Genomic DNA, 12575 nt, shown 5'->3' with positions numbered 1-12575 from the left:
CAATTTAGACCAATCAGTCAAAGCTGAGGCTGGGGGGAGGAATATGAAAAAATGTTTTAAGAAAACCCTCTTTTAAAAAGATTTTATTTTTAGAGAGAGGGGAAGGGAGGTAAGAAGAGAAGGAGAGAAACATCAATGTGTGGTTGCCTCTTGCACACCGCCCCCGCCCCCCCCTCCCCCGGACATGGTCTGCAACCCAGGCATGTGCCCTGACTGTGTATTGAATCAGTGACCCTGTGGTTTGCAGGGTAGCACACAATCCACTGAGCCACACCAGCAGGGGGAAGGTATGGAGGCCTATTCAGGATACGGCCGCGGCGGGGGAGGGGCGCCGCTTTGACTATGTCAAGAGATGCCTGTCAATCTTCAGTCTGGAAGGGAACTTGTGGCTGTTTATGTGTGTCCCAACTTTTGCAAGTGGCTCTTGGTGAGAAATGCCCTGCTATTTCAATAGTCACTGTGTCTGCCATTTAACATCTTTTAGAAATCTCCTAGAACAATGTCACTCAAGGGTTCTTTAGTGGCAGGGCTATAGCTACAAAATAGCCCTGAGAATCGATGATGGAAGAACAATAGTTTGATGTAAAGAAACAGCTGTGAATTAGCAGCAAGCACAATCCAAAGTGCTCCTGATGGAAACATGGAAAGCCCTGGGTGGGAGGGGAGGTAAATGCAAAGTGGTAATTAAGGAGACAACCTCTCGGTTTGAACCCTGGCTGGGTGACCTTGGGCCAATCCCTTCCTCTCTCTGTGCCTCCATCTCCCCATCTGTAAAATGGGAATAATAATAGTGCCCACCTTGCATGGTTGCTGTAAATACTGAACGAGTTCACACATATACAATGTTTACAATAGTGCTTGGTATCTCATAGGTAGGTGCCAAATATATTTCAGCTAATATGATTAACAGGGGTGGCTTTAAGAATCCTCCAATATTCATAATGCTATTAGGTTAGGATGCTGCACAGGAAGGGGGTGGGAGGAGGGCACAAAAGCTGGCAAGTGGCCGTGGGATGGATGCTGCAAACAACACGCCCCAGGCCATCACCGCTGCGGATTGATGTGTTCTGAGACTGCGTCCCCCCAGGTTGACATTTAAGCCTGCAGGGAAACTAGTCCTGAAAAATGCAAGTTTCGAATTCTCTGAGGTTTTCCGATACAGCCTGTGCATGAAATGAGACGGATCTGATGTTCTTCCAAAGTGGTAACAAGGGTCACAGTGAGGACGAGACCGGGTGCGTTCCAAAGGCAGGAAGCGCACAGTCCTTGCCTGCCTGCTGCTCCGGGTCTCTGGAAGGTGAACAAGGCAGATGAGGTGCGGGGCATGGAAAGTAGGGGGGGGCACAGGGATGGGATCGCACTGTACCGGTCGTTCTTGCTCTCCCTTAAACAAAAGCTGTTGCATCTTCCAAGGACGGCAGCACCAAACATAGCGGCCACTGAGGCATCTCCACCTGCACAGCCTACTTTCCGGCTGTCACACCTCTGCGGCAGTCACTTCCACCCGGAAGTCCCATCCAGCCTCCAAGGATCAGCTTAAACACCACGGGCCCCAGAAGCCGTAGTTGAGTCCTCTCAGACACGGTACCGGTGTGCGCCTGGGCCACCCCATCTCCTCCACCTGGCAACCACCCAGCCTCCCTGCCCTTCCTCCCGCACACCGAGCCACACTGTTCCCTCTGCCCAGAATGCTCTTCCAGTCCCCATCACCTGTCTGGTTCCTTGCCATCACTCAGGTCTCAGCTTTAATAGCATCTCCTCAGGGAGACCCCACCCTGTCGCCATCACTTCACCAACCCCCTTCAGCCTTATCTGTGCACCTGCTTTTTCCCTCTTTGACAGTGCACATAACTCGTCTTTAGCTGTGGCCTGCCTGCTTTTCTTCTGCATCTGACACCAAGCGGTAGCCCCACAGGGGTAGCAACAGCATCTGTCTCGGTCACCACTGCCAACCTTGCCCTAGTACCTGGCACTTCGGGGGTGCTCCACATTTATTTTCTCAGTGAATGAATGAATACACCCTTCTGGTGGTTCTTATCCCACTTCTCTTGTGTCATAGTGATCTGAGTGCCAGTCTTGTCAACACTCCTATACCAGGGCACATTTCTTAATGGTGAGATATGTACTTGTTATGATCAAAGGTACCCAGTGTTGGGTGCCTACTATTTGCCAGACCCTGGGCTAAGTGCTCTGTATGAACCATCTCATTTCACCCATAACGTAATTTGGGAATTAGTTGTTATTCATAACCATGCCCCTTTTCTACATGGGGAAATGAAAGCCCCAGGTGGGGGGCAGGGGAAGGGTGGATAATTAATTAGCACCACTGTTAACGGTAGAACTTTGACTGAGTCAAGTGACAACAGGCTCCGGTCCCCGCTCCACACTGCTGAGCTGGGCAGTAGGCACTCCATACACGCTCGTTGGACAAACAAACCACTTGACTTTAATTCACTCTCCAATGAGGGTCTTCCTGTAATTGCCCCAAGAGGAGCCAGCTGGATCGTACAGTTTTTCTGCCCCTCACCAGGCCAACCCAGCCCGGGAAAGCTTGCGACTCACATGACAGAATCACATGTGACAATAATGGTGCACCCCCCACCCAAAGGGACAGCTCATCTGCCACCCCTGTGGTTCTGGGCTCAAATATCACAGCAGGAATGGCATTGCAAAGCCTGCACACTTGACATGTCTGCTTCCTTGAAAACATGCAACTGCCCACTTGGTAATAAATCTGGGGAAGACACAAGTTATAAAGTCGCTTTCTGAAGGATTTAACCTGCTTCCCCTTTACAGATTTCTCTTAACATTTTGTACTATGTTGAAAGCCAAAAGTGCACTAAGTGATACCCAGGATCCAAGGAAGACCTGGCTCACTCTGGGCAGCACGAAGGTCACGTACAGGTGTGCCAGCTGCAGGCTGCACAACTCCAGGTGGTGCCGCTCCCTATAACCACCCAGGGAAGGGCTCCTCCGGAAGTCGTGTGGTGCCCTGGCTCTGCTAGGAAGTTTCCAACCCACTTCTCTGCTTGTGGCAAAATCAGAACTGTCTCCCCAGAGGGTCCCACCCCTTGCCCCCTAAAAAGAGTCCTCTGCTTGCCCAAAGGGTCAGCAGCCTGTCACACACAACTGTCATCCAACTCAGTGGCTGTGCATCTATAGCACTCCATCTGGGTGTCTGGGCACAAACTTATACCCGACTGTGATTTTCAGTGTCCATCGCTTCAAAAGAAAATCCAAATTCCTTAATCTGGCATTCAAGACCCTACACAATCTGAGTTACAGCATCATTTTCTACAATCCCTGCAACAACTCCAAGACACAGTAACTGGTGTTTTCTGCCCTGCGTCCAGTTATGGCACACAAAGTGTCTATTACAAAGGTCGGCAAACTACAAGGCCAAATCCACTGCCTGATTTTGTCAGTGAAGTGTTACTGGAACACAGCCATGACCACCCATTAATGTATTGACTATTACTTCTGCACTGGAATGACAGAATTGACTAGTTGTAACGGTGACAAAGCCAATGAGGCTGAAATATTTACCATCTGGCCCTTTACAGGTGAAGTGGGACAAGCTCTGTTCTACTAGCCTAGTTCATGTGTTTCAAATGGGAATGACCCTTTTCCCAGTTTCGGGATGGTCAGGCAACCCAGACGAGGTCCCGGCACCATTTCCTCCATGCAAAAGTGACTGGGTCACGTGTCTGGCACATTTATACCACGTTAGGGCAGTGAGAGCCTTTCCTGGTGTTCTTGCTGCTGCTGAGAAGGAAGAAGCTTAAGAATGAGGCCAATACAAGAGAAACAGAAAGAAAGCAAGAGAGTACATGCACGCACACACACCCATGATTTCATGTAAGCCCCTGGATCCAGCTACACCTGAAGCCATTCCACCTGGATTTTTTCCACTAAAAAATTCTATGCAGGACTTTCATATGAGTGTGCAGGGAGTGAATGCATAGCCCTCGGGGGTGACTGAACTTGTGTACCCGCCTTACATCCTGTACTAGGTTTTAAGTCCCCTGAACACAGAAACAGGACTCTGTCAAGCCTGTGTGTTCCACAGTGCCTGCGGGATGCACTCAAGAAATAAGTACCTAAGAAACTACGATTAACTTTTCAACTGGATGACGAGCACTTTCAGGATTCACTTTCTGCCTGTAGGTTAGTCAGTTGGTCAACAATCACGTTTCGGAGTAAGACAGGTGAAGAAGACCCTGCCCTCACAGGGCCAGCATTCTTCTGAGCGTGGCCTTCACGAAAAGACACCAGATGGGCTGAGCCAACCTCTGACCCACAGGGCACTGGAAAATGGGACTGAGCTCTTGATTAATGAGTCGATTTCACCAAACATTTCAACTCTGCTCACACCTGCAGGACTCAGGCTGCAACCTATGAATAATGGAAGAGCACCTTACCATCGCCTTTAATCAGTTTAAAGGATCCCTATCAATACCTAATAAGGATAGAAATAAGTCCTTACTACTGCAATAAGCATGGCACGTGCGTACATCATTACTCTTAACAGCCCTACAAAGTAAATTCTGTGACTGTTCCCACTTTACAGATGAGGAAACCGAGACAAACACAGGGTAAAAAGACTCTCATTTAGGATTGCCAACCAGGTGTCGAGCATTCCGGAGTCCTTCTCCATATACTAATTCCTGTCGGCACCACAACAACCCTATGAGACAAATACTATTGTTTTCAACATTCCCATTTCATACCTGGGAAAGTCAAGGCACGGAGGGCTCACGCAACTTGCTCAAGATCACAGAACCAGGAAAAAGTAGAAGAAATAAGATATCAACTCACAGGGACTGACAGAACCATTTTGTTAACAGAAATATTTGACGCCTGCTTCTAAAGAAGAGAAAACTAGAGGAAGGACTGAGGCATGACTCCCCGACCTGGAGGGAGAGATTGGGCACCACCGTCCTCTGGAACCTCAGCCCGAGGATTTAGCAGACTCAGCACTGGGTCCCCCTGGGGCTCCAGCTGTGGGCCCCTGTACTGCCGCTGGCCCCGCCAGGCCTCCCCGTCTGTCTCGTGAGAAGTTGCCCGCGATCATTCCCAGACCCTCGAGGCTCAACCCAGGCTCTCGGTCCACATTCCTCTCCCAGCCACAGAGAGGTGGACCAGACACAAGGCTGAAAAGCTTCAAAACCATGTTCCCAAAATATCTGAGTGACTGGCAGATGGAGATGTTGGATGCAGGCGCGGGAGGAGAACGAATTGGAAATAAAATGAAAGATGCCAAAAAGAACATAAACAGCGTTGGAGGACAGGATGGAGCCTGGAGGTGCTTTTCGGCTTCTCTATTTCTGAAGCTCATGGTCAGAACAGCTAAGATGCACTTGTTTGTTCATTCCCTCTACCCAGCCAGGCAACACTTACTCAGCATTTACTATGTGCCAAGCGTTAGGCCAATCTGTCACACTGACTTGGAGGGACACCTTTGGAATCTGGATATCCCTTGAAGACTATCGATGTTCACGGGTCTCTTGTTACTCTTGGAAGGACACTCAATGTGATCACACGTGCCCACATGTTTGGCATCACCCAGTTCACATCTCGGAAAATGTGAAATTAGCTGAACAAAAGTCTCACCACCAGCTGGTCTCACCAGCTTGCCAAATACATTGAGAGGCACAGAGCATGTCCACATCAACGGCAAAGAAGTCCACAAGCACTCTGCCTTTCCCGCCTTCGTACCCCTGAATCCTCCTTCCCTTGGCCCGGCCCCCTCTCAGAAACTGAGAAAACAAAGGTCTTGCGGTCACTCTCCAGGGAGTTCAGAGCAGTGTTACTTACAGCCAGGGAGGAGTCTGGGCAGGAAAAGGTCCCAGAATTTCAACTTCATCCTCACTCGACTGGCAACAGCTGGACTCATAGCACTTCTGACAGCAGTGCCGGCAAGTCCATCTGCACAGCAGCAGATCGGAGATTCTAGAAAGAAATCCCTGAGGCCATTGGGGGAGGCGGGTGGGGGAGGGGGTTAGAGGGGACACGGGAAGGGTGGAGAGGAGGAAAAGGAAAAACACCCGGATTACAAGCAGCCCATCCCTGGGGAGAAATGACTTTCGGGAGGTCTGTCTCTGCTGTCAGCACTTGGAACGAAATGTTTTCCATTTCTATTTACCAACTGCAGGCACAAAGATGGCAAACACCAACTCGCCGGAGCCATTAATAGCCAGCAAAACATTTGCAGGTAGTTTCTTTTGTAGTTTATAGAAACGTCTTTCTTGACATGTGGGCGGTAGACCCAACATGGTGAGGGCTATACAACATGTTCCCGAAACACAATGAATATTAGTCTGTCTTCTTGAAAGCAAAGCAAAAATAGTTTTTTCTAAAAAAGATAACCGCAGCGATGGGAAAGGAAACAGAGATAATCAAATGAAATAAGTAGGGGGTGGGGAGGGAAACCTAGCTAGTGGACTAGTGTCTTTTCCCTGGGATCTCCCTGCCACAGAAATTCAGTGAAACTGTGCCCTTGTCAACATCCGGTTACTGTTTAATAGTCAATATTCCCCAGAGCCTCACAAAAGACGCCAAACGAAAAGCAAGCATTTCTTGATTAGAAGCCAGACCAAATGAATCATTGAATTAACCCACCTCGTTTAAAGGTTCCAACTGCCCTTTTAGAGATCCAAGATGAAGCCACGGGGTGGAGGGGGTCGGGGTGACAAAAAAGAGAGAGACAAAACCAGTTTAGCAATATTCCAGCAACTCAAAAAAGAAAAAAAAAAAGCTCTGGATCTTTCCACTTACCATCCTGGGAAGGGAGCTGACTTCCTAACAAGGTGTTGCTATCCCCAGAGCTGCTGGTAGCCTCCTGGCTAACCAATACCGAATAAATGGGAAACTTTAGCATTTCGGGTTGATTTGCACCGTATGCTGTTATGAATCAGAGCGGGTGGATAGATAGTCATGCTATCCAATGCAGCCACACTTTAGAAGAGCAAACCTTCCTATACAGAAATAGCCCTGAAGCCAACCCAAAAGGACATGATTAGCTAACATGCAGGCGGGCACAGAGTGGATGTGACTTGGCTCCCCCGCCCTTCTGGAGGCACTACCTTCCAAGTCTGCTCCAATGGAGACGGTGGGGAGCTTCATATGACCACCCACAAACGGAGGGAGCCAAAAAAGCAGGCATAATCTGGTCCTTGGAGGAGGGACAGGCTGCCTCCGTTCTCTGGCCCCACCCCACATCTCATTTCCTCACAGGTTCCCAAGACACAGGATCCTTCCCCTTTTCCAGGAAAGAGTCCTGATGGCTTTCCAAATGGGCCAAGTAAACCAGGTAGGTTAGGAGGAGTCCCGTATCCTAGCCTGGGACATAGCCCAGAGACGAATTCAGGTGGGACTGGAACTCAGAACTCTAAGGGAGGAAGTTAATTGTCTTTTTCAATTCTCTTGCAAGGAAAAGAAAGACTCAGTTTGGTACCATTCTATGTTAATATCTTCCTCATAGGTCCAAATCTCCCCCCACCCCCGCATCCCCCACAAAGAGAAGACTCCCAGCTCAGAGCCATGCAGAGCACCCTTTACAGCTGGAATCTAAGAATGTGGCATTATTCTCATTGTGTTTCTTTTTTTCAGTTGCCTTCTGTTTATATCAAGTGATCCTGGTTTTCTAATATGGTGCTGACATAAAGTTTCCCTTTCATATGAGTTTTTAAAGTAAAAAAAAAGAGGGGGGAGGAGTTCATTTATAGAAAAATTACGTAAAAAAAAAACGTACAGGTGGTACATAGCTCATGAAAAATTCACAGTCCGTGAAGTGGTTAGGAGATAGCGGCACCTTGGGAAACAGGTCTTGGGCACGAGTCACAAACTCTTTCGAAAGCAAAACTCAAACAAGAACAAGACCTGCTTGTGGGGTGGGGTGAGAGCGGGGAGGGCACACAAAGAGCTGAGCAGAGAAGTGCCAGTCCTGGCCTCACCACTAGCCGCTCACGTGACTTGGGCAAGTCCTGGGGCCATTCTGAGCCTCCGTTACCTCTTTTCTTTCATGAAAACACTAAACTAGGGCACTGACTATGAAAATACTTGTGTGCCGCCCAGCTGCAAACTATCTGCCCCCTTTCTGTGGCTTATGAGAACAAGGAGGTTTGTCAAGACCAATTAGAACCTACCAGGCACCAGGGACTGTTCTGGCCAACAGGGCAGTGAGCAAAGCGTCAACAAGCTACGTCCTCATGGGGCTTCCAAGAGCAAGTGCTTTAAAATGCTTCCGATAAAGTGCAAGGATAAAGTGATGCTTTTTCCCAATTCTTGCCCATGATCTTCATTTAGGGGAGCATTTTCTCAGTATGTGGTGATCAAAAGAGAACCATTTATAAAAGCATGATGAGCAGGGATAAAGCCACCGCGGGGTCTCTGCTTAAGAAACAACCATCCAGCCTCCTCCAGACCCAGGTGCAAGGTGAGTGTGTCGGGGAGCAAAGAGAAACCAAGGAAGATGAAGAAAGAGGAAAGGGAAGATGCTCTCATGCTACCAGGCATGTCTGGTGAGCCTTTCCTCACACTGGTTCCACTGGGTTCGTATGTTTGACCCAACGGAGGAGAACTGACTCAAGCCAGAAAGAGACAGGATGAGAGCAAGCCCGGCATTCTGTGATGAGGTCGACGAACCTGGCCTGCAGCCTGTTTTTGCACGGCACTCAGCTAGGAATGCTCTGTACATTTTTAAGTATTTGAAAAAAAGTCAAAAAGGAGATGAGTACTTCTTGATTCGTACCAAGTACATGAAATTCAAATTTCAGTGTCCACAAATAAAGTTTTATTGGAACGCAACCACGCCCATTCATTTACTATCATATATGGCTGTTCAGCACCATAGTTAGAGTAGGAGAGTTGAGACACAAACCTTGTAACCCGCAAAGAAAAAAAAAAACATTTACTCTCTGGCCCTTTACAGAAAAAGTTTAACAACTTGTTCTGGAAGTAAAGCCATCATCACCAGGCCTTCCTCATACCCGATGCTTAACAAATGCCCCACTGATCTCCACAGTCCTGCCTTTTAGATCTCACCTCAACCCCTGAAGCAGCCGTGTGGCCTTGCACAAATCATTTTATTTCCCTGTGCTGAAGGTGGTCAAGAACTATAAAAGCCTGTTCAAATGTCCTCATCTCACTAGGTCGTGCATTCTGAGAGGCACGGCCTGTGCTGTTTCCACAGCTGTGCTCCCAAAGCCCACACATTGTAAGTGCCTACCCCGCTGTTTGTTCAATGACTGACTACTGAATAGTCCCCCTAACAACATCCAGGACCCAGTGGCTGTAAACGTGACCTTCAATGAACTTGAAGAGATAGATGACCTGGCGATTTCATGAAAAGGAAGCCAGTAGAGCTAATCTAAATCAGGAGAGGGATGAGGAGGCTAGCCAGGTGGCAGAGTGCAGAGTTTCTGGCAGACCGAAGTCTGAGGAGAAAATGAGGGAATTGTGAACCAGAGGGAAACTAGGGGACCGCAGGCCCCCAGTAGTGGCTGAGGAGATGAGAAGTAAGCCCAGATGCACCCTGAATGTAGGAGCCTGTAGGCTTCTCTGCCAGGCTCAGAGGAGCCAGTCCCAGAAGCGAGCAGCTCAAAGGGTCTGACTGCATGACCTTGGCGCTGACCTGTCATCACTTCCAGCCCTGTATTAAGGAAAGGTCTCTTAGTCAAGCAGAGCCCCCGCCCATAAAAAGAAAATCATGCTTGGAAATTATTTCAGCCCGATGACCATTGGGGAGTTTCCCCAAAATGATGGGGGTCCACAACTCCCATCCCCAATACAATGGCCTAAAGTAATCCACTGCCCTACCACTACCGCCAGCACCACTACCAGCACGCCTCTAGTGTGTCCCCCACCCCTCAGCACCCAGTGCCCGGGAGAGACGACGTCCTGGTCCCTCCTGGCCAGAACAGCTGCCTCTGGCTCCCCGGGCCGGCCAATCAGTCCCAGCCATCTCCAAGGCAACCGCAGCTGGCCGGCCGCGCCGCTGGCGTGCCCCGGGCCGCCCTCGCCGCGGCCCCTCCCCTGGGGTGGGGTGCAAAGGGACAGGGAGGGGGAGGGGGAGTAGGGAGAAAAGTCCGCCTAACCCCCCCATTCCCTCCCAAGGAGGCGAAGGCGCGAGTGCAGAGTCCGCAGGGGACCCTTCATTCCAGGAGGGGGGGGGTCCCCAGCCTCTTCTCCTGGGGCGCACAGGTTGCTGAGGTCGGGCACCCTTTTTCCAAAGCAAGTTGTGGGAGCCCCGCCTCGTGCCCTTTCTTACGCGCGCTCACGGTCGAAAGGGGCACAGCCCCTCCACCCACACCGCAGACCTGGCCCCCCAGCCTCAGCCCTACCTGGATGTACGCCATTTTCGCCCGTGCGACTCACTCCGGCCCGGGCATGGCGCCGCCACGGCCACTTTGCCCTCGCCAAAGGGAGAGGGGGGAGAAAGCAAAGGGGGAAAGGAAGAAAAGGAGGCCGGTGGCCCCAGACGTGACTGGCGTGGCTGATGAGCGGCTCCCGCCCCTCCGCCGGCCGCCCCGTCCTTGCCTTTCCCTGCGTTTCGGCTCCAGGAGTCGGGGCCACCTCCAGTTTGGGGGAGCTGAAGTGCCCAGGTCCCCCGCCTTGGCCTCCCTCGCTGTGCCGCGCTCCCCCCGGAGTCACTCCCCAGGCTGGAATGAAGCCAGGGCGCCTGAGGAGGGAGCTGGGGACAGCCGCGGGGACTGCAACGACCCCGGCGCGGGCGGGGCCGAAGACGCAGGGGCCGGTGCACGCGAGAGGCGGGGGAGGGGATGGGGATGGAGAAGCGGGTGGGAGAGGGCGGTGCACGGGTCAGCCCAACCAGTCGGCGCCAGGGCTGGCACCTACCGAGAACAGAGCCTCCGGGGTGGCCGTGAAACCAAGGCGGGTACAGTACAGCCTGCCATAGTGTCTGGAGCTGGTAAGGTCTTCCCCAATCCAGCCCTCTCTCAAACCAAACCAGCTTGGAAAAACTTTATTCCCGCCCCATCCGACGCGCCTAGAACTGTTGCTGTGCGGAACGCAGAGGCCAGAGGAATGGGAGCCCCAGGTTAAGGTGGGGCACGGGGCACCCCAAGGAAGATGCGGCCTGGGACGCAGGGGGCTCACGGAAAGAGGGAAGCCCCCCTTTGCCCTAACCTGATCGAGTTGCGCCCTTGGCGCAACAGGTTTGGCGCGGGGCGGCCGGGCAGCGCCACCCAGCGTCGTGCCCAGAGTCGTGAGCGCCTCTGCCCGCTCAAAGCTCCGCGCCACCAAGCGTGCACCCCAGGGCGTGTCCACCTGGCAGCTTCCCCGCCAGGCTGGTACGCCCTGGGCCCGGAAGCCTCCCTCTAGACCGTCCTCCCATTCCAAGGCCGCAGAGCTGGGAGCTGGCTCTCCACGGAGGGATCTGAGGTGGAACATTGCCCTCCGCCGGCTCTCTTTTTAAATGCCCAGCCATCTGCAGTTGCCAGTCACGAGTTTATCAACCTTTTAACCTCTCAGCGCCTCTGTCTTTTCATGGGTAAAAAAAAATAGCATAAAATCTCTGCCCTGCCTATCTTTCAGGGCCATTTTGTGGGAATAAATGAGGAAATGAATGTGAAAGTAATAAAAGATGTGCTACACATGTTTATATATTTTGTGTAAAAATCCAACGTACATATACATCGTGATATCTCATTTGGAGCACATGGCATGTAACACATGCTGAACTCATAATTCAGCAACACCCACAAGCATTATTTCATTTCATCCTTCTTGCTCACTCCTATGCATCTAGCATAGTGCCTGTGAGGCAGCAGATAGTTGGGAAGTAACTCCCCGGATGCCCCAGGCCTAAGATAAAGGACAATGGTACTGGACAGAGACCCCATTCTAAGACCTGTTGTTCTGGCTTTCTGGAAAAGGGATGAATCATGGTAAATCATAAATGCAACCTGGGCCGAAGATGCTACATGACCCCTGCTTCATTATAATAGTATTATAATAAATTAACATTGTGGGACACCCTTCCCCACTAGCCAATCAAGGAAAATCATGGTAGACCACATGTGCAGTAGCTTTAAAGTAATACAACTACTTGTACATGCACAGTAAAACCCCGCCAAAGCCAGCCAAGAAATATCCACCCTATAAGAACAGAATCCCTCCGGCCCCCGAGGCCAATCTCCGAGGTCAGCCTCTGCTCTGGGTTGGCCCACTCCCATGTTCCGTGCAGTGTACTGTTACCTAATAAATCTGTGCTCTCCTACTATGAACTCTCTGTGCATTTGGTTCTTTGTCTGCAATCACCAAGAACCCGGTTACCTGTGCCCACCTGTGACACCTGAACAGAGTAGGCACTCATTCAGTGTTTTTGTTGCTGCTGTTGGCTTGACTCTTTATGAAGAAAGTACTGCAATTATCCTCAATTTACAGATGAGGAAACTGAGGTACAGAGAGGGAAACCGAGGCATGGCAGCTAGTGCGCTGGCGTTTGAACCCACATCGTCCAAACTCCTAACAAGTTTATGATATTTATCCAGTGTTTCTTCTGCACTGATGGGAAGGGGTAATCTGATTGGTAGGACTGGGCTTCACCGAGG

The 12575-nt window shown here is 50.8% G+C and overlaps 1 protein-coding gene across 9 annotated transcripts in view; it reads right to left on the bottom strand.

Moving 5' to 3' along the window:
- The window catches only part of SYT17 (synaptotagmin 17), a 72591-nt gene extending 61674 nt beyond the window's left edge, over positions 1–10917 (bottom strand). For 2 of the 9 annotated variants that reach the window (XM_053672183.1, XM_037153128.2), the window contains exons 1-3: positions 10344–10761; positions 6622–6639; positions 5818–5966 (exon numbers count right to left, since the gene is read on the bottom strand). In XM_053672183.1, coding sequence (XP_053528158.1) covers positions 5818–5966; positions 6622–6639; positions 10344–10358 — 182 coding nt within the window. In that variant the 5' untranslated portion in view covers positions 10359–10761. Of the gene's footprint in view, positions 1–5817; positions 5967–6621; positions 6645–6777; positions 6904–10343; positions 10762–10857 lie in introns of those variants that run through there. The other 7 variants (XM_053672186.1, XM_037153132.2, XM_053672184.1 and 4 more) reach the window with 6 other exon arrangements.
- Between the last annotated feature and the right edge of the window lie 1658 nt (positions 10918–12575).

The sequence above is a fragment of the Artibeus jamaicensis genome, unplaced genomic scaffold (assembly GCF_021234435.1).
Source record: "Artibeus jamaicensis isolate MK-2021 breed Jamaican fruit bat unplaced genomic scaffold, CSHL_Jam_final contig_729, whole genome shotgun sequence".
NCBI classification, from domain to species: Eukaryota; Metazoa; Chordata; class Mammalia; order Chiroptera; family Phyllostomidae; genus Artibeus; species Artibeus jamaicensis.
The sequence above is the reverse complement of the archived record's forward strand: the minus strand, read 5'-3'. Positions and strand labels throughout refer to the sequence as shown.